A 21,171-nucleotide genomic window follows, 5' to 3' on the forward strand; every position below is an offset into this window, starting at 1 on the left:
ACACACGACCCCTGTGTTCCCTGCAGCATCACGTACAGTGGCTGAGCCACGGAAACAGCCCAAGTGCCCGTCCAGAGACATGAGGGGAAAGAGGGCAGGACCCACAAACATGACGAAATATTACACAGCCATGAAAAAGAATGAAATGTTACCATGTGCACAACACAGATGGACCCTGAGGGTGTGATGCGCAGTGAAATAAGTCAGAGAAAGACAAATGTCATACGACTTCACTTACATGTGAAATCTAAATAATAAACTACTAAGTAAAAGAGAAACAGACTTACAGGTACAGAGAACAGACTGATGGTTGCCAGGGAGGAGAGGGCTGGGGGCTATAAATAAGAGTAACAAATTCAAAAAGTAGTATCAGGCCCTGGCTGGTGCGGCCCAGTGGATCGAGTGCCGGCCTGCGAGCCACAGGGTCCCTGGTGTGAGTCCCAGGCAGGGCAGAGCCTGGGCTGCACGCCCAGGTCCCCAGTTGGCGACATGGGAGAGGCAACCACACGTCGGTGTTTCTCTCCCTCTCTTTCTCCCTCTCTTCTCTAAAAAGTAAACAAATAAAATGTTTTAAAAAATTAAAAGACAAGGCACACCTAGAACAAAATACTTATAATGGATTATCTGAAAAAAGGACTGGTACCTAAATTATTAAAATAGTAATATTAGTAGCTGAGGAAACAGGAAACAGAGGCTGGCCTCCGCGTGGGACCCAAGGCCCCGCACAGCGTGGCAGTTCGAGGGCTGCCCTTCTTACCTGGTGACTCAGGCCTCCAGTCCATGTCTCTGTGAACAAGGTGAGGCTGCAAAATGGAGCGAAAAGGAGAGCAGCCTCCAGGAGGGTCGCTGGGCCCAGCTCACAGTGCGGCCTTCCTTCGGGACCCTGCTCACACACAGTTTAAAAGGCGTCCTCGCTTCGTGGCTGTGCCTGGCAGGACACATGTGCCCATGTGCTGCTCCCCCTCAGTCGGCCCCGCGGCCCCAGGAGAGGCCGGAGGCTCCGCGCCACCCGGCTGTCCCCGCTGGGTCCCGGGCCGGTGCGGGCCAGGGCAGACCTGTGGGCAGTCCCAGCTTGTCTGACGTTTCCACAGTGGGTCCCAGACAGTGGCACCTGGGGTGTTGGGACAAAGACCCCAAACTCAAGTTACTTCAACCCTGTCGCTCATGTGTGTTTAAAACCGTGAAGCAGCGTGAACTGTGCGGTAGTTTCCTTCTTTTAAAAACTGGAGCCACACCAGCAAGTGCCCGTCCTCTCGGGGGCTGCACTCCTCACCCTGAGGCGCGCTGATGTCGACGGCTTGAGGTGCACGGGCCAAGCGGGCCCCGTCTTTACTCTCGGCGCTTCTTCCCAGCTGTCACTCACCGCAGCTCCTGTCACCACTGTGTGAAGGCGGCACCCCCACGGCCTGGGGTGCCCAAGCCACAGGAGTGACCTCACCAGGAACCTGGGGACCCCACCTGCCTCAGTTCCCCCACCTGTAAACGCAATGATGGTGTGAAGACCTGGCCGCACGCATGGCCTTGGGATGGGCTGACCCCAAGGGTCACGTCACCCTGTTCTATTCCTCCACTGGGTCCTGAGCCTCTGGGCTCAGGGCCATCCTCTTTTTTGTCTCCAAGAACCAGGATGGTAAAGTGACCCTCGTATCCTGAAAGGTCCCAAGGGGCTTCGGGGCTGGGTCTGAGAGGACACGTTTCCTAGGCAACGGGCGGATGTGTGTGGCGTGGGTGGCAGGTGGGCCACCACAGGAACTGGGGGTGGGGGGTGAGCGCTCCGGGCTCGGGGACCTGGGGTCCCCCACACCACTCACAGCTGTGACAGGACCTGCTTGTACCACAGCTGGGACCCTATGGTTCCCCTCAGTAGCCAATGTGGCCCCGCGGGACGCACGAGGGGGGACTGTCCCCCAGCACAGCCTCCTATCTGTGGGGAGGCCTGGGGGGCAGCTTCCCTGGGGCGCTGGCCAGCCCTGGTCCTGCCCACACCCTTGCAGGCACGCCTGCCTCCGCCAGAGGGGTCGAGGCCCTGCCCGGGGTGCGGGGTCCCGGGGGACGGCGCCGGGCCTCTGGGCTCCTCAAGGACACCTCTCTGGCCCCACAGCCATGGCCCCGCCTGCTTTTCCCTCTGCTGGCTCGTCCCACGAGCTGCTCCCCCCCTGAAAAACAGCACAGGCCAGCCCCACACTCCTCCGGCTGTCCCCACGCCCCAGGAAACCAGCTTCCACTGGGTTCTGGTCCAGGTCCCCTCAGCGGAGCCTCACGGCCCACCCCTGGGCTGTCATGCCCACAGCAGCCCTGCCTCGGCCGGCCTCTCCCTGCCCTGCGCTGCCCTCGTCCTCCCCGGCCCTTGGTGCCAGTCCCGGGGCACAAACCCGGTCTGTCTACACCCTCTCCTGGGTGGACTCAGGCTTGTGTGGGGCCTTCCGTCCTTGAAGAGCAGCCCCAGACGCCACCCCCCGCGTTCTCCTCCCTGCATCACGTCCTGCCCCGGCCTATGCGAACACTCCCAGAGGCTGGCCCACCTCACTGCCGGGCTCAGAGCCCCACCAGGCCCGTCTGCACCCCGAAGCGGGGCCCTCCCGCTCCCCCTGGGCCAGGGACACACAGTGTCCCGGAGGCGTGCACAGGAGCAGGCTGTCCCGGCGGCCAGGTGAAGCGGGAGCTGGGAGTGTCGTCTGCAGCCAGGAGGCAGCTTCACGGGGACTTTCTGAAAACCCCCTGAAGACCTCAGAACACAGGGACCAAGTGGGGTTCCTTTTTCCACTCAATCCTATTCACGTTCCTCATTCGAACCCAACTTAGTGCATGTCGCTTTTAACTGTTTTATTAGCGATCGCACCCCCCAGGCTGGATGGGCACCTACCTCCAAGGCCGTGGGCCACCCGCCTGCTCCCAGCTCTGCCCCGCTCAGCCCACAGTCGGAATGCGATGGCGTCCCGGCCACCCAGCTGGGCGCTGCCCGACGCACTGTCTCTCTAGCACTTACCACATCTGGTCGAACTCTGTCCTGCAGCCTGGAGGACAGTGAGGGTGCCAGGAGTCCTAAGCTGCCACCTGGGGCGGTGGCCTGGGCCCCAGGGAGGGGACAGCCGCCCACACACCCGCCCCGCTCCCATCACCCCCGGCAGAAAGCAACCAGACGAGGTGGTCTGCTGTACTAATGTATTCCATCTTTCAAAAAGAAAGACATGATTTTAATATTACTTAACAATATGTTAAAAAGTAGCCAGGCAGGCCCGTGTTAATACAGTCGTACACTCTAACGGACTGGACGGTGAGTACTGGGGGGGCTGTCTGGGCGCCCTCCCTCGGCAGGGGTCTCACACAAGCTGGCTACAAGTCAGGGTCGGACACAACAGCGCGACGGGGACACTTTAACAGCAGATTGTGGGGATCGGAGCGCGCCCGCCCCGCCCACCCGCCGCCTCGGGTGGGAGCTGAGTGACCGCGGCGCCGCCTACGAGGACAGATGACAGGACAGAGCGGGGTGCAGAGGCGACGGGCCACGGCCCCAGCTGGGAGGCCACGCAGCAGACGGGCAGGAGCTCCTGTCCAATCTGACAGCAGCGCCATGCCCAAGGCTCACAGACGACACGCACACGAGCTAACGATGTGGGCCAGGCAGCACGTCCTCAGTCTGGGGCTCAGGACCGCGGCCCCCCGGCACAGCCCGGGCGAGCGCCCACACGTCCCTCTCCAGTGGTCCTTGTTCAGTGGGCAGCAAAGGTGGCTTTTTTCAAGCTAAAATTGGACCAGTTGATGGACAGTCTTTGTCGGGTCTGCCGGGCGGAGTCCAAGCAGAACCTAGAAGACAGAAGGCCCGCGTCAGCCAAGCCCACGCCCTCCCGGGTCCCAGCGTGGGGCACCCTCCGCACCCTGCTGCCTGGCTGCACCTGGGTCCCCATCTTCAGGACACTGGCGGGTGCCCTGACATTCTCTGGTGCTTTGTGTCATCCTTTCCAACCTGCTCTGCAAGGGGGGGTCTCTGAGGAGCCAGCAGCCCCTGGCGGGTGCCCTGGCAGCCCTCCTCCGCGCGCCACGCCGCCGAGACGGGCCTGCCCTCACTCAGCTCTGATCCTCAGGCGAGGGGTGAGAAATGAGAATTTCTACGGCACTGCCTGCCCCACCCCCGCCCTCACGGAACAGCAAGGACACGGGCCCAGCCAGGATGCCCCTCCTCGTCTGGATCACGAACTGTGAGCTCAACAGCCCTGGGAAAGACCACATTGTATCCTGATTCCCAGGGATAATGGACAGGTTTTGTATCAAATGAAGAACACTTTCTTTCAAAAACCTTTACTCTGCGTAACTTCTGAGTTTCTCACCTTATCAGCGGTAACCTGGGTAGCAGACATCTGAACTGATCGCTGTCATCTGGGAGGTGAACTGAGTGTTCCCTGGGGCTGGGTCTCAATTGTTCCACCGCCAGCGAGTGTCTGCGGCGGGGGCGGGGCGGGCGCGGGGCTGCTGTGTGCACTCCACAGCCCAGGTTCCTCCTCTGGCCACACTGGTCAGACCTGTGCTAGTGACATTACCCTTCACCCCTCTGGAAGCTCCCACTTCTGCCGTGACTGTCTCCCCTGAACTCTGGCAACAGTCCTTTGCTAGTCTGTGCCCCAACCCCCGAAGCAGCCAAATGGCTCAGAAGTACATCCCGCCCCGCCCAGCCCTCCATGAACTCTGACCCGAACCAACCGGGGCCAGGCCTCCAGCGGCCACGTGACCTGGTCTGTCCTGCTGCTCACACCGGGCTCCACCCCCCGGGGCCTCCGTGCTGTCCCCTGTGGACTATGTCTCACACACACGGGCACACACACACGTGGACGGAACATGCACATGCGGGACACCACGGCCAAAAGCCTGGGTGACCGACCCCTGCTCAAGACTAACACTACCAGCCCCAGGGCACCTGCTGCCCCGGGAGGAACCTAGTCCTGGTGTGTGGGTTCAGAACTTGCACACGCACACCCCGCGGCAGCGTGCCCGAGCTCCCGAGGGGACAGAACCGCACCGTTTCCTCCCGCTGCTTCCTCCGTACAGCACCACGCGTGTGTGGCTCCCCCACGGGGCCGTTCCTTTGCGCAGCTGCAGGAACACCGCCCACTGAGCGCACAGACGGCGGCACGGCTCTGCCCGTGGGCACGGCACCCACGTGGGCCGCCGGGCTGCGTGGGACACACAGCTCCCACTGGGCTCAGTTCCGCCGAACTCTCTAGAAGGGCCTGGATCCAGTGGCTGCCTGGAGTAACGGGCGGGCGGGCAGCTCTCTGCTCTCCCCACGGTCCTGGCCCAGTCTGGCACTTTCGTGTGACATCCCACCGTGCAGTCTGTGCACGTGTCAACAGGCGTGTCTTCTCTTTCACTTCCGTCCCGTTTCTTTACACATCCTGAGGCTCATCCTTTGTGATGGGCTGCAAAGACTGCCCACTCACGTTCTACAATGCAAACTGCTGACTTCAACACTTACCACTTGGTCTTGTTCAGTATTTTTAAGAAATCTTTCGTTGCCGTGAGGTCACCTATATTCCAAGTTAAAAGGTTTGCCTGGACCTGAGAAATGGTAGCCTGCATGGAGCCGGCCCAAGTGTGGCTGGGCAGGGACCCTTCCACCGCAGCCCGGCCCTCTGGGGGTGGGCCTATGCTCCCGCAGGGCCCTGCCCACTGCCGTGTGTCACAGAGCAGAGCCCAGGGTCCGCACAGGCTGGTTTCGGGGCTCCGACGCTTTTAACCCCCACAGGCTCCCTGCCTCCGCCACGGGGAGGCGCCTCGGGGCTCTCCCCACTCTTCCAGGAGCTTCACGACCCTTCACGTCACTTTTTCTCTTGTAGACGCACATAGAAGGGTGAATGAAACACACATGTGATACGAACTGTAAAGCAAACACTGCGGACCACTGCTCAGGTCGTGGGTCCCCACCAGTACCTAGGTGGCCCCTGCTGCCTTGGGTCACAGCTCTCCCTCGTCCCCAGAAGTCTCCGAGCCTCTGACTCCTCGAGTGGATAATCTCCTTGCTTGTCTTTACAGTCTTGACACCTGTGTGTCTCTGAACACTGCACACAACTGCCTGGAGGACACCTTACTCAGTGTAACGTGGGTACAGCAAAGCAACCGCTGAGCTCGCCGCACAGACAGACGGAGGCGGGCAGGGCTGGTCGTGGAGCCCACGTGTCCTCGCGCAAACAGCGCTGCTCTCCCCGAGCAGCGTCGGGGGCGGAGAGGGCACTGCGTGCAACCGGCGGCCCTGGGCAACACCGGGCGAAGGCATGTGGGGCGCGCTCTCACTTCTCAGGCAGACCCAGGGGCGCGGCTGCTGGAGCGAACGGCAGGTAGACTGACAATGTCCTTCCGTTGTGCCTCATCTGAACCCTCTATAAATAGGATATTAAGTAGGATATTGTGCACGTCCTCGCGTGTCCGTGCCTACAGCTTCATGTTTGAGATGCGTCCAGGCGAGCAGCTCTAAGCTTGCTCCTCTGCGCTGCGACCAACGTACCCACCCAACACGTTCAGACACACAGGCAAGTCCCACAGGGCGCCTGTGCCCTCGGAGCCCCCAGACAGAGCCTGGGCGACACGGCCGCGGTGCGGCGTAACCCTCTCTCGGTGGACACGGGGTCGCCGCCCCTCCGTCAGGTCTCACAGCCTTCCACGCACAAGTCCCGTGTGGCCTCGGGGTTATTCAGGGCGCAGCAGGGCTTCCGTGCTGCGCACGCTGTCTCAGCGTGGTTTTCAGGCTGTGACGGCCCACAGCCCCGGCCTGTGTGCTCTTGTCGCTGCCTGTGCAGGCAACGGGACCGCCTCTCAGGTGAAGTTCTATGTCCTCCTCCCCATTCCTCACACCTCATTTCCTCGTCTTACTGCGTCGGCTGGGAACTGAAACCTAAGGCTGAATGAACGTGGTGACAGAGCAGGTTTTGTCTGGCAGATGCTTCTTTCCCATTTTGGAAAATGTTTCATGCAATTCCTCTTCCTCTCTTCTGGTAAATCCCTCTTTCCGGTTAAGGATATTTTCTTCTATTGTCAGTTTATTTTCTCTGTATAATTATAAACGGGTACTAAGGTTTTATCAAAGGTAACAAACAGCATCTGCAGACTTCCGAATATTAAAGTCCCCGACGCACAGCTGGGGTAACCTGGTTTGGTCATATACTGCTCTTTAGAATATACCATCGGATTTAAACTGTATTTTCTTGCTGATCTTACATCTAAATTTCATGAGTAAAACAAATCTGCAACTTTTCATTTTTCCTGGTAGGTTTTGGTATCAAAATTTTACTTCTCTCAGGAGGTGTTGGGAAACAGGCTCCCTCATTTCGATGCTCAGGCAGGGTCTGTACAAAGCTGGATAATCTGCTTGGATTTTCAGAATTCCTTGTAAAACAGTAGCTTTCTCATTGGAAAAACTTGTGGCTATCGCTTTAACAGTTACTGAACCATTCAGACTAATTTTTATTAGGTTTTGCCTTTCATTGATATTTGTTTTTAAAGATTTTATTTTTAGAAAGGGGGGAACAGAGGGAGAAAGAGAGGGAGAGAAACACTGATGTGCAGTTGCCTCTCGCGTGCTCCCAGCTGGCTGGGGACCTGGTCTGCAACCCAGGCTGTGCCCCGACTGGGAATCAAACTGCCGACCCTTTGGTTCGCAGGCCGACGCTCAGTCCACTGAGCCACAGCAGCCAGGGCTCCTTTTTTCCTTAAGGTATAACCTTACGTGTTTCCTTTCACATAGGTCTCTGTAGCAAACTCCTCAGTTTTCCTTTGTCACGGGAAAGAACAGGTTTGGGGCTGCGCCATCAGAGGCGCCACGGCCTTCTGGTTTCAGAGGCCGTGACTGGCCGTGGGTGTTTGCTGGTCTTCCCACAGGCGCACACTGTGCCTTCGCGTCTGTAGGTTCGTCTCTCTCAGCAGTTCTGCAAACTCTCCAGGCACGTAACTCTCAGTGTTGCTTTTCTGCAGTATCTCCACTTTCCCTCCAAGTAAACGACAGACGTGGGCTCTCCTCCACCTCTCAACACGATTCATACTTTCCATTTTTCTTATCTCTTGAAGTATTTTGGGTGCATTTTTCAGACATATCTTCCAGTTCACTAACCTCTTCTTTAATAGGGTCCAACCTAACATCTGTCTATTGAGCTCTGGATTTTAATACATATATTTTTCATTTCTAAGTATTTCATTGCTTTCGCCAAGTCTTGGGTGTTTGACATTCTTTGTTTATGAGGTAGTACATGATTTAAACAGCCAAGTTTTACTTACATCCAAGAAATACTCCTATTCTATCGCCTTCTCCCCCCAGAATCCAGGGCAAGCTGTCTTAATAATTCAAGTAGTTTACCTATAGATTCCTTTGGAAAAATCGGTACCACCTGAGAGCGATAACTCCATTTCTTCCTTCCCTTTTGTTTCTTTTTATGCCTTTACAAACAGAAGCTGTGCTGTGGGCATCCGTATCTTTTTAATCTCAAGGGACAGCTTTTAATGTTTCACTTCTGAATGCGACATTTACTGTATTTTAGGACACCTTTTATTAGGTTAAGAATGTATCCTTCAAGCTGTAGTTAGGAGGTTTTAGTATGAATGGATGTTTAACTTTAGCAAATACTTGACTGAACCTGCTAAGGTAAAACTATGCCCTCACACCTAAATCATGTAACGAATCCACACGACTTCCTGAAACGTCTGCAGTTCACGGCGTCTCAGACACCAGCTCGTGACCCTCCGCACTGTAAACTCACTGGTGCCTTCGTGGGCGCGTTTGAAACCAAGAGGTTCGGGTGCTTCCAAAGAAAGAGCAGGAAGGTTTAAAATAAAAGGTTTTTGCCCTAATTCAGAGTAGACGGGATGTTATTGGACACAGTGCTTTTCTCCTTCAAAACAGGCCGTGTCCGTGTGTCCCCAGGGCCCCCGGGAGGCCCGTGAGGACAGACAGTGCGCTCCTGCGGGAGAGGGGGAGCGGGCGCCAGGGGGCTGGCGTGTGTGGGGCACGCTCTGGGGTGCGTGCCGCGGGCTGCTTGTCTGGCTACAGAGCTGCTGCCTGAGACCCCTGCTAGGGCCACGGGGGACCCGTTTGCGGGAACCATGTGACCACGGTATTGTGGACGCACAGTCCTCGTGTTTACCTTTTGAAATACTCCACTTCCCTCTCCGTCTCATCCATATCCACACTGTCCAGGTCGATGTCTTTAGGTAGAAAAACATCATCTGAGAAATTAAAGGAAAAAGGCAAAAGTCAAATTATAAGAGGACATTTTAACAGAACAGACCTCTTGATTTTACTTAATTTCAACAACGTCACAAACTAAAATTTGGTGGCACCTGATTCCCCAAGCGATGAGTCAGTAACTGACGAGGCTCCGTAGTGGGAGAGGCCTGAGAAGATTCCTGAAACCTACCGTCCTTGCTGGAGGGATGGGGGCGGCAGGGGACGTTGTCAACGGCTGCTGACAGAGGCTGATCCCCGTGGGGAGGACAGTGCTGTCCCTTCAAGTGCCCCGCACAGTAAGAGGCCACGATCGCCCCAGGACCCACACAGCAAGGTCTACAGGCAGGGGGGCCCCTGGCACCCAACCGACATGGGCAGCGTCCCAGATCTCACCGAGGAAGCGCCAGGCTGCGCCAACAAGGATGCAGGGCTCCAGCGACCTCACTCCACAGGGACACTGGCTCGGGGTGACCGCCTGTGTGGGCCTCATGTGCCCGGCAGTGCACCCCTGCTGCCCAGGCGCAGTGCCAGCGCCGCCCCCACAGACCTCCACGTGGGGCCTCTGTCAGACTCTCAGAAATGGAACCTCCCATCCTTCCTCTCCCTGCGGCACTGCCACAGCGGTGGGCACGGGTCATGTGCGCAACAGCAGCTCACATTGCCAATGACACAAAGTGCCAGGAGAGCCTTCCTGCCTGGGAGCTTCCCGAGGCCCCGCGTGACCACAGGACCACGGCCCCTCCTGCACAGACAGCGCTCCCGCCCTCTGCCAAGTCTCCGTCCTTCCAACGACACCTGGGTACCACACCACCAAACCTCCACCCCCGCCCAGGACTCCTCCCTGAGCTCCATCCATCCACCCTACAAGCATCTTGACCCCCAACACAGGCAAAACCACACCCCCTGACCTGCTGCAAGACTGCTGCTTCCCACAGTGACCTGGAAACGACCCTCTCTACCGCCCTTCTTCACACTCAAGTCCTCCATCCCCTCCTCCCCCGCCAGCAAGTTCTGGCAAGTTCTTCAGGCCCCCCACTCCATCCCACTGCCACTACTTCGGTGTTGGCGCCCCCACCTTCCAGCCAGGCTCCTGGGTCCGAGCTGCCACCCACAGCCCCAGCCTGCACGCGTACCCTCATGGCACCTGCCCACGCCCCTCCCTCCTCACAGGTCACCAAGACCGTCCCATGGGGCCGCACGGCCTGGGCCCTGTCTGAGGCCGACAGGAGGCACGGGGGCACAGGAGGGCTTGTGGACAGAAACCGCCCCCGCAAAGCGCACTGCCCGTCCCTGCCCACAGCCCCACACAGCAGAGCTTCAGCTACAGAAGCAAACCCAGAAAAGGCGGTGACGTTAAAGCCATCTTCAAAAGTCTTTTCCTAACTGGCACTAATAATCAGCACTGACTACTGGTGTAAGAAGACGACGAGACGGTACTCTAACCAGAGTCAACATCACAAAAACATCTTTCAGAACAGAACGACCCTGACCCGGGTGGGAAGAAAAGCACGGCCCACGGACTTCACACACAGCCAGCTGTCTGCTGCTCGTCAGGGCCAGAGCTCTAGGAGTTCCAGGCCTGAGGACGCGCGCCCCGGAGCCCCAGCCCACAGACGACCTGGCAAGGCAGGGCTGATGGACCAGCCACAAGAAGGGACGGGACAGAGAAGGCTGGGTGGACCCGCTCCCCGGCTCTTGCCCAGGCCACATGGGAAGCTGGTGTAACAGGGAGAGCCGGGAAACCGGGGTGGGCACTGGGGCAAAACACCAGATACCAACGGTTTTTAAGAACAGAAGAGCAAAGAAAATGCCTCCCATGGGAAAGAAACAGCCGGTGCAGGGCAGACACCGACACCCCCACACGCAGACACCGCTGGGGGGCAGCAACCGCAGAGGAACCGCGGGAGCCGCATGGACAGTAACAAAGGAGCAGGCGTGACTGGTCCCAGCAGCACGGGCTTTCCTCAGCTGCCTCAGCCCCCCGCGTTATGAGCGCCGCGTGTGCACAGCACCAGCCCCACGGAGCGTCTCACAGCCATGCCCACACTCGGTCCCCACACCCGCTGTGCGCCCCGCTCACAGCCCCGCACCTCGGACCTGCCACACCCCAAGTGCCCCGCAGGGACACGGGACTGGGGGCTGCTGGGCTGGAGGGGCAGCACCGTCAGAGGACAAAATGGTGGAGAATTCGCCATTACAATCAAAAACAAGATTAAACACTTTGAAATAAGCTCAGGAAGAGGGAGAAAACCTATGAGAGAAAATTTAAAACACCCCCAGAAGTGTATCTACACAGAAGTCGGCCTGAACAAATGGAAAGACACCTCTTGCCCCTGGTGAGGACGATCAACAGCATAAAGACATCAATCGATTTATGAACTCAAAGCAAGTCCAGCAGATGTCACCGAGCCTTCTTTACGGGGCTCGGCACGTCAATACTCAAGTTCACGTGGAGACAAACACGAAGGGCAGCCGGGAGGAGCACACTGCAAGTGAAAACTCTGCAGAGACGGGTCGCTGACGCACTCAGAGCCGCTAAAACACTCACTCGGTGCCGAACGTCTGGCCAAGACGGGGCGCAGGCAGACAGGCTTCACCTCGCACGACAGTAAGAAGGATCACAACTGGCCTCAAAACAAAAAACAACCAGAACTGCGAGAAAATCAAACTGTGTGGGAGTCAGACAACCAAGGCTTTAAAGAAGAAACGTTGATCCAGACGGGCGGGCGAGCGAAGAGGACGCCGGGTGGCGGTGACAATGGGGCGGTACCAAAACAGCGGCTGCGGCCCATGAACCTCGAAGACCCGTGTGCACGTGCGGCGGATGGAAGCCAGAGGGACACCTGGGAGCGCTCCCAGCTCCTCACCAGACCTCACAGCCCACGGTCCCAGCGCCAGGGAAAATCAGGCCTCATTGCTTCTGACTGTGCAGACCAGTGGGGGTTGGGGCGGAGGCAGAAACTGCGGGTCTCTCAGCAGAGTCCGCTTGTTTAAAAGGCCCCCAAAGCCCTAGAACGTCCGCAGACTCACCCACTCTGGGAACGACGGCCAGGGCAGCAGCTAGAGGGGGGCGCCAGTCCCATACGGAAGTGGGACAGATGCCTAAAAAGGGGGCGAGTGCTGGGCAGGCGGCATTGTTCCCTCTGGGACCCCTCCCCCCCACACAGCGCCATAGCGTGGGGAAACGGGTCACTCCAGTCTTTACAATGTAATAGGTGTGGCACCTCTACCTAATACCCAGAAGCAAACACAGGGAGGCTGCCCAATTGAGGAGACAGAGAAGTACTGTACGGCCCAAATGAAAGAACAGAACAAAACTCCAGAAAAAGAACTAAGTGAAATAGAGATGGCCAGCCCATCAGATGCAGAGTTCAAACACTGGTGATCAGGATGCTCAGAGAACTCACTGAGTACGGCAAACGCATAAGGGAAGAAGTGAAGGCTATGCTAAGTGAAACGAAGGAAAATCCACACAAACCCAATGGTGAAGAGAAGGAAACCGGAGTTCAGATAATGGTTTGGAACATAAGGAAGAAAAAAACAGTCAATCAGTAGAATGAGGAAGCAAGAATTGAAAAAAATGAGGCAAGGCTTAGGAACCTCTGGGACAACTTTAAATGTGCCAACATCCAAACCATAGGGGTGCCAGAAGGAGAACAGGAAGAGCAAGATGTTGAAAGCTTATGTGAGAAAATAATAAAGGAAAACTTTACAAATTTGGTGAAGGAAAGACATACAAGTCCAGGAAACACAGAGAGTCCCAAACAAGCTAGATCCAAAGAGGACCACACCAAGACACATCATCATTAAAATGCCAAAGGTTCAAGATAAAGAGAGAATCCTAAAAGCAGCAAGAGAAAAGCAGAGTTGCCTACAAAGGGGTGCCTATAAGACTCTCAGCTGATTTCTCAAAAGAAACTTTGCAGGCAAGAAGGGGCTGGTAAGAAGTATTCAATGTGAAGAAAAGCAGGACCTACAACCAGGACTACTCTACCCAGCAAAGCTATCATTTAGATGGAAGGGCAGATGAAGTGCTTCCCAGACAAGGTAAAGCTGAAGGAGTTCATAATCACCAAGCCCTTATTATATGAAACGTTAAAGGGACTTATTCAAAAAAAAGAAGATCAAAACTATGAACACTAAAATGACAACAAACTCACAACTATCAACAACTGAATCTAAAAAATAAAAACAAAATCCAACTAAGCAAACCAGAATAGGAACAGAATCACAGGTACGGGGATCATGTGGAGGGTTATCAGCTGGGAGGGGGGAGGGGAGAAATGGGGAAATGGTACAGGGACTAAGAAGCATAATCAGTTGGTACAAAATACAGGGGGATGTTAAGAATAACATAGGAAAGGGTGAGGCCAAAAAACTTACATGCACGACCCATGGACACGAACTAAGGGGGGTGAGATTGCTGGGGGAAGGGGGGTGCTGGGCGGAGAGGGACAAAGGGGGGAAAATTGGGACCACTGTACTGTAATAGTGTAATCAATAAAATATACTAAAAAATTAACTCAATCCAGTGACGGTGCGTGAATAAACAGCAGAAAAACAAATTCCAGAATGAACCTCTGGGGACCATACACACCGGGCTCTCCCACCACCCCGGCAAGGACAGGCCACGGGCCCCCGGCCAGCAGAAATGTGAGCTGTTTTAGAAATAAATTGTAACTCCCTCCTTCTCTCCTTTGGGAGCAGCTTCTTGTCCTGTGACTGCTCCTTGACCCTTTTACACACTAAGGCAACACAGTTGAGAGTCACGTGTAGGACACGCACCTCCTCCATCGGGGACCCCTGACGAGGAGCCTCAGGCTGGAGGCGGTGCGGCCCCTCTGGCACTGACCCACCGCTGTCGGGGCGCGTCCCTGTGACGCGAGTAATGAACGGCGTGTCTGTGTCGGCTACGCCACCGGGTGTTTTTTCCCAGAACGTCATGAACACTTAAACAGCTCGCTGGGTTGGGGTCCGGGGCTACGGGGCCCCAACACACACGGCACGTTCACGAAGCACAGAGCCGCCACCCACGTCCCCAAGGCCAGAGGGGCTTCCCAGTCCCTGGGGCAGGGACCGTGGGGTGACCGCGTGGAAAAGGTAACCCTGGCTCCATGCTGCCCGGGGTGCCCGGGAATCAACTCCAAACGCACCAGGGGCTTAAAGGAGAACTGAGCCACACAAACGCCAGAAGAAAACCTGGCGCGTTCCTTCCTAACCTTCGGGTCAGGGGACAGCTTTCTCAAATGCAGAGGCAACCGTGACAGGAAGAACGACAGCCTCGCGCGCAGGCCAGCTCGGGTCAGAGACAGCCTGCGGCCGGGAGACGGTGGGTGCAATGCAGTTAGAAGGCCAATGGCCCTGATACACCAAGTGCTACTAAAGATGGAGGGAAGAGTTAAAAAACCCAGTAAAAAATGATAAAAATAATAAAAACTTCACAAAGAAAGAGAGAAAGCCCTAAAACTATGACTCGCTGTAGTCAGAGGAAAGTGTGAAGAAGACTCCGCGGTGGGTGGACCTGCTCGAGTTACAGAGCCAGACGTGAGCACGGGCACGGGCACAGGGCGGCCCAGAGGGCGTGGGAAGGCGGGGCCTGAGCAAACACGCCTCCTCCAGGAGAAGCCCCAACAGGGCACACAGGCAGGAGCTCATCCTGGAGGAGAGGTGAGCAGATGAGTTTTTTTTCATTGCTTTTAGGGAATAAGGAGTGGAGGTGCCCTGGCTGGTGCGGCTCAGTGGACTGACCACCAGCCTGTGGACCAAAGGGTCACTCACTGGTTTGATTCCCGGTCAGGGCACGTGCCTGGGTTGTGGGCCAGGGCCCTGGTTGGGGGTGTGGAAGAGGCAGCCACACATCGATGTTTCTCTCCCTCTCTTTCTCCTTCCCTACCCCTCTCTCTAAAAGTAAATAAAATCTTTTAAAAAAAGGAAGCAAGGCGGAGAGGGGTAGGGAGAGAGACAGACAGACATCGATCAGTGGTCTTCCCACATGCATCCAGAACGCAGATCAAACCTGCAGCTCGGTGTGCGCCCTCACTGGGACTCGAACCTGTGACCTTTCTGTCTGTGGGACAACGTTCCAACTAACGTTCCAACACCAACCTGGGCGATCACTCTATTTTAGATGGGACATCACACCCTAAAAAACCAGTGAGGACCCACTCTATGAACTGACACCAAGTGATTTCCAGAACCCAGTGGCGGGGGGCACGGGGAGCAAAGGGAAAAGGAACGAAGAATACCCCTACTACGCTACCTTTTGTGTACAAAGAAACTGCGTACAGTCAGTGGGTGGGAACCAGATGGAAGAAACAGGAGGAGGAGAAACACAAAATAAACACAAACTGAGAAAGAGCCCCTGCGTTCCCACGCGTGCCAGGCCCTGCACGCGCCTGCATCCCCGCCCCTGACTGGCGCAGAGCCACAGGCCACAGACAGGACGGGACCGCAACACGGCAGCCAGTGTGCTGTCTGCGCAGTGGCGAGGGCGGCGGCATCTGCAATGACAGCAGGATACGCGTGCCTGCCCTGAGCCTGTCCCTGCCCCTCGGGGCTCCCTGCAGAGAAGCCTGGCACAGACACACACACACGCGCCCCTCCTGGCTCAGTCAGCTGTGGCGCTGGCGGCAACACCAGGGCCGTACGCCCAGACCTGGGTTCTTAAGTGCCGCTCGCCCCTAAAGTGGACTGCGGCTCCCTGGGGAGATGGCCAGCTCAGGGCTGGGAGGGGGACACTACAAAACGAGCCTGGGACACCAAACTGCCAGAAAGTAGGAAAGTGCTCCGTGAACAAGGCTGGGGGCCAGGCCGAGGGGGCTGGGGACGGCATCCGGGCCAGTTAGGGGGTCGAAGTGAACAGGGTTAGCAAAGGATCGTAATCTACAGCCCAGAGAACCATCCAGGAACCCGCCTCACGTGCATAACCCCAGGCGTGGGAAGGACGCGGAGGGAAGGAAAGCCAAGGCAGAAACGCGGCAGGAAGAGTAGCAGGAAAACCACCCTTTGGAAACCATGCAGGGATAGCCGCTTTGAGCAAGAACTGTCAGTGGGTACTGAGACTGGAGGGGAACGATTAAAGGAAGAGAAGAAAGGACATTCGTCTCCCACAGATCACGGAGGAGGTGTTACCAGGGCAGTAGGGAAGGGACTGGGCGGCCACCACCCCAGCCCAAAGGTTGGTGGGGACACCGGCAGAGGCTATGCCCCTGGCAGCCTGCGGGGCACAAGGGCCCCCAGTGCCGCGGCGCCACCACCCAAGCCGGCAGGGGAGCGACAGCACACAGCCTAGAAACCAAACCGGGACCAGGGCAGCGTGCTGACCTCTGGGCGCGGCGGGCGAGCGGCAGTCCTGTGAGAGCCGCCTCGGGGTGGGACACGCGGGGGCAGCGCGGGCGAAGGGCACCGTGGCGGAAGCCGCCCTCATGGGGCTCAGGAGGCTAACAGAGCGGCATGCTGAGTGGGCAGGGGCCGGTTTGGGGGACCCTAAGGAACCCTGTGGACTCGTGCAGTCTTACAGGAAACCCAGAACTGTTTCAGAATCACAAAACACGACCGCAAGCGCCATCAGTCCCTCATGCTGGCGAAGGGCAGGAGGGACAGACTGAGTGCGGGGGCGGGGGGGCGTGGACACAGCCCAGCATGCCACGTCTCACCACCGACTGAACCACAGGCCCCGGCCAGCAGACGCCCACCGGCCGCGCATTTACCGAGAGAGCTGCTGGCGCGGTCCCCCTTCTTCTTCCGGCCCTTCTTGCTCTTGCCCCTGGGCTGCGGGGAGTCGGCTAGGGCCAGCTTGCTGCTGTGCGGGGGCTCGCCCGGGCAGGCCGGCTCCGCGGGGCCGGGGCTCGCCTTCCCCTCCTTGACGTGGTTCAGCTGCTTCTTGTGGTTGCTGCTGCTGCTGACCTTCCTCTCCTCTCTCTTCTGCTCCGCCAGGGCAGTGAGGTCAGGTGCTTTAGCCTTTGGCTCAGTCTGGGGCCGGGGTCTGGGTGAGCCCTCGGAGGGTCTGGGGGGCTCTGCGGGCCTCCTGCCCAGCTCGCTGCCGGCCTTCCCAGCCTGTCTCGCCTTCTGTTTGCCAGTCCCCTCCTTGTGCTGCTGCATTATGTCCAGGAGGAAGGACAGCGGCTCCTGCTGCTTCCCACTGACCCCCTCGGGCAGGAGAAGCTTGGAGTCTCTGGTGTCCCCCGGGTCCGCCGCATCCCTGTCTGCCCCTGGCCCGGGCTCCGTGTGGTCGGCGTGCCTGGACGGGGAGTGAGGTGAGGTTTCTGGTTCTTCGGTCGGCTCCAGGGAGCCGTTGTGCATGTGCGCCAGGTCAGGCGCGGGCTCTGCTGCTGCCTGCAGCGCCCCAGCAAGCATGTCCAGCTTGGGACAGTCTTTTGTCGGCCTCTCCTTCTTCTTCTTCTTCACGGCGCGGAGCTTCTGGAGCTCCTGCAGCCGCTGGAGCTCTTCTGCGAGCCGTGTGTCCTCCTCCGGCTCCTGCCGCCGCTGCTCCTCGCGGACATGCATGTGCTCCCGGGCCCTGGCCTCCGCCTCGAGGCGCGCCTTCTCCTCCAGCTGCCGGGGAGAAAAGAGAGGGGCCGTAAGACAACAGTAAGTGTCCAGAAATTGAACATGTGTAGAAAAATAAGACTTTTTAAAATGAGTCATAAAATAAGAACATAAACCCAGAAAGAGGTTCAATAAATCAAAAGCTCTTATTAGAACATACCTGCCCCACATTACTTTACCGATATATACACTTACTTTATTTGGGGGAGGGGACAGTTAAAAAATTCCTTAAAGCCATCGACCTAGTGCCAGGCAGGTAAACCAAGGCGGAGACAGCTGCCACACCCCTGTCTGTGGGGGCGACGGAGCCACTGGCAGGCCGATCGTGCACCATGGCACTGTCCTTCCCAGGTGAAGGCTGACGTGTTTCCGTGTGGCAGCAGGCCATGAGAAGTGTGCACTGGAAAACTTAGAAGCTCCTTCAGGGCCCCAGCAGATAAACGATAGTTGCAATCTACTTTCACAAGTGACCAGAGCCAGGACTCTCTGCGGTGCTGCAGGGCCGAGAGACGGGGTTATTCCTGCTGCCCAACGTGGAAGGGAGGGACTGTCTTTAGGGACGCCCACCCCCAAAGCATGACTGGAAACTGCTCCTTCTGTTTAGAAAACAAATGTGAAGTCTCCGAAGAGGGGCCCCGGCTGCTCCTGTCACTGGCCCAGCCAGGCCAGTGCTCGGGAGAAACTCTGGCAAACCACTCTGCGTGGGAAAATAGGAAGGCCCTTCCAAGTGTAAATTATTTTTCACGCTATTTCAGTAAGCATCATTTTTAGGACACAATTTACTTGAAAAAAATTAAACATAAAATTATGTTAAAAATGCAACAGGCCCCAAGACACCAGTTCCAGGTCTCCAGAGGGAGGTGTCGGAAGCCTGTGCTGCGCCCATTCGAGAGCAGCCTCCCGGGGGCAGCCCGGGCGCCTCCCCTGCGTGCGGCTAGGGGTGGACCTGCTGCAGGGCGGAATCCACCGTGGACTTGACATGCATGTGTGCTGCCTTCACGTCAACAAGCAGCCCATCAGTAAGACGTGAAGCCAGTGCGTGGGTCACTCTGAGAAACCGGGTGCTCGGCAGGGAGCACACGGGCTCAGTGGAGGCTGCGGTGACCATGGTGAGCCCGAGGGCTTGGGCATCACGTGTGGACCCAGCCCAGCTCACAAGGACAGAGAACTCCACAGGGACGTCTCCCGGGACATGGACACCCCGGGGACCCCCGATGCCGTGACACGTCTGGATGGAGAACATGGCTTGTTCTCCCCCCTCCTGTGGGGCTCTGCAAACCAAGTCTTCTGGGGGGCAAAACAGGTCCCCCAACAGCCCAAATTAGTCCTGGGAGCCACTCCAGACCTATTAGGACTGAGCTACAAGCGGGGTTTGACGGTGCACCCCTGAGCAGAGCAACTGCACCTCGCCGAGAGCCACCGCTGTCAAGTGCAGAGCGCATGGCAGGGCCTGGGGGATGCCCTCCTCACCTGCTCCCAAGGTGGCCCTGCCTGCTGAGGCCTGGCTCTGAGCCTGACACCTGGAGGAGGCTGCACCCGGGAGCTGCCTGGCCCTGCTGCAGCCCAGGGCTCTGTGGGAACCGCAGGAGAACAGGGTCGGTCCCAGAGGAAGCTGCTCCCACCACTTACAGAGTGAACACAGAGGGAGGGACACACTGTCACGCACACCCAGTCTGAGGATTCTGCTCATTCACTGGAATGCAGGTCATGTCCAGGAACAGCCCGGGACAAACCGGCTTTGGCGACACCCCAGCCCTGTGCTGAGCGGGGAGCTACCCAGCACTGCCCACGATGCCTTCACCTCACTCTGCCACCCCGATATCAATGCTGCGTGCGGACCCTCTTCCTCCCAGATGCTGTGGCTGTGGGGTGAGACAGGCTGGGGCTGCCGTCGTGCCAAGGGCCCTGTCCCAGCCTCCTGACAAAGTCACTGCAGCCGGGCTCCAAAAGCCCACCGCCACCCCCACTTCCTAAGCTTCCCTGCGCACAAGAGCAGAGGGTCTGCACCCCACGCCAGCCAGCACGAGGGCCCAGAGGCCTGTCAAGTCCAAGAACGTCGAGGGCAAGGGTGGCAGCTCCAAACCCGAGGTCCCTGCTGCACAGACGCACAGGCAGGCGCGGGTACCTTTCTCTGCTTGTGCCTGGCCCGCTTGGCGGCGCGTGAGCTGCTCACGGGCTTGGTCTCGGAGCTGTTGATGAAGCGCAGCAGGTCCTCCACCCTGCGGGGGTCCACCACGCTCTCGCGCTCGGACAGTTGGTCCGCTTTCTTCGGCTGCTCCTCCTTCCTCTTCGTCAGCCGTAAGCGAAGCTTTTCCCTCATTTCCGCGTAATTTCTACTTGTTGGTGCGGCTGGAGGCTAAGCCAATTAAAAGGAAACATGACTAAATTAAGCTTCAAGTTTCAATGACAGGGAATATAAACTTCAGACTATTTCTAAAAATAAAATTTCCCTTATGACTCAAAATACATGCTCACCAAAGAAATTTATACATTCATAGAAGGTCTGGTAAAGTATGTACGATTACATACAAAAATAAATACTTCTAAACCGAAAAGAAATAATTACACATTGACTAATCTGCTTCTAATGTAGTGCAGTGTGGTTATCTTTTCCTGTCACTGAACGTGTCCGTATCTTTTTATGTTTGTAGGTTTCCCTCTTGGTGCCGGAAAGAAGTCGCCCTCGCCCCCACTGCCAGAGCCTGACCGACCCCTGCGCGCAGGTGCCCACAGGTGCGCAGCGCGGCAGACGCAGACAGCGCGCAGGTGGCAGGAGACGAGCCTGCCTCTCCCACGGCCGCCCGGCACTAGGGCTGGCACTTCCTCGTGAGGCAGGTGGCGGCGCTGTGAGACGCACAGGCGTGTCTGTGTGTCAGCAGCCTCTGTACGCGAAGGAGAGGAAGCCAGCCGTGCACACGCCGCCTGCTGTCCCCACAGGGCTGTCGACTGTCCAGACCCCCCGCTGCCCACAGCTGGGCAGTGAGTGAGCCCCCACCTCACCCACTACTGTAACTCACAAACACGTGACCAGGTCGTGTTGAAACCCTTACGGCTAAACCTTTGGGCAAACTTTTTCATTACGCCCTCAGGACGAGGAGACCTAGAAGTGGAACCGCTGTTTCAAATGAGACCTGGACGTGCACTACGCGCAGTCCCCGCCCAGCCCACCGCACCCGGCGCTGCAGCCGCTGCCCTCCGGCGCCGCCCGGCACTCACCCCGCCGTGCCCGAAGAACTCGCAGTAGCAGCAGTCGCAGTACTTGCCCTCCCGCTGCGTGGTGGAGGTGGAGGTGCTGGAGCTGTGCTCCGAGCAGCTGTCCTCGTCCCCGCTCTCGTCCCCGTCGTCCCGCTGCGGGTCGCAGACGCCGTTCTCGCAGCGGTGGCCTTCACAGTCGGGGTCGCTGCGGAACCGCACACAGGCCC

General features: G+C 57.6%; 1 protein-coding gene across 1 annotated transcript in view; it reads right to left on the bottom strand.

Annotated features, from left to right (window-relative positions):
- Positions 1-3,155: 3,155 nt before the first annotated feature.
- FAM193A (family with sequence similarity 193 member A) overlaps positions 3,156-21,171 on the bottom strand; it is a 96,500-nt gene continuing 78,484 nt past the window's right edge. Inside the window, exons 17-21 of the mRNA XM_090267158.1 lie at positions 20,966-21,149; positions 19,875-20,105; positions 16,912-17,755; positions 9,120-9,201; positions 3,156-3,804 (exon numbers count right to left, since the gene is read on the bottom strand). Coding sequence (XP_090123284.1) covers positions 3,711-3,804; positions 9,120-9,201; positions 16,912-17,755; positions 19,875-20,105; positions 20,966-21,149 — 1,435 coding nt within the window. The 3' untranslated portion in view covers positions 3,156-3,710. The remainder of the gene's footprint in view (positions 3,805-9,119; positions 9,202-16,911; positions 17,756-19,874; positions 20,106-20,965; positions 21,150-21,171) is intronic.

The sequence above is a fragment of the Furipterus horrens genome, unplaced genomic scaffold (genome assembly GCF_987537825.1).
Source record: "Furipterus horrens unplaced genomic scaffold, mFurHor1.1.pri manual_scaffold_2, whole genome shotgun sequence".
Lineage (NCBI taxonomy): Eukaryota > Metazoa > Chordata > Mammalia > Chiroptera > Furipteridae > Furipterus > Furipterus horrens.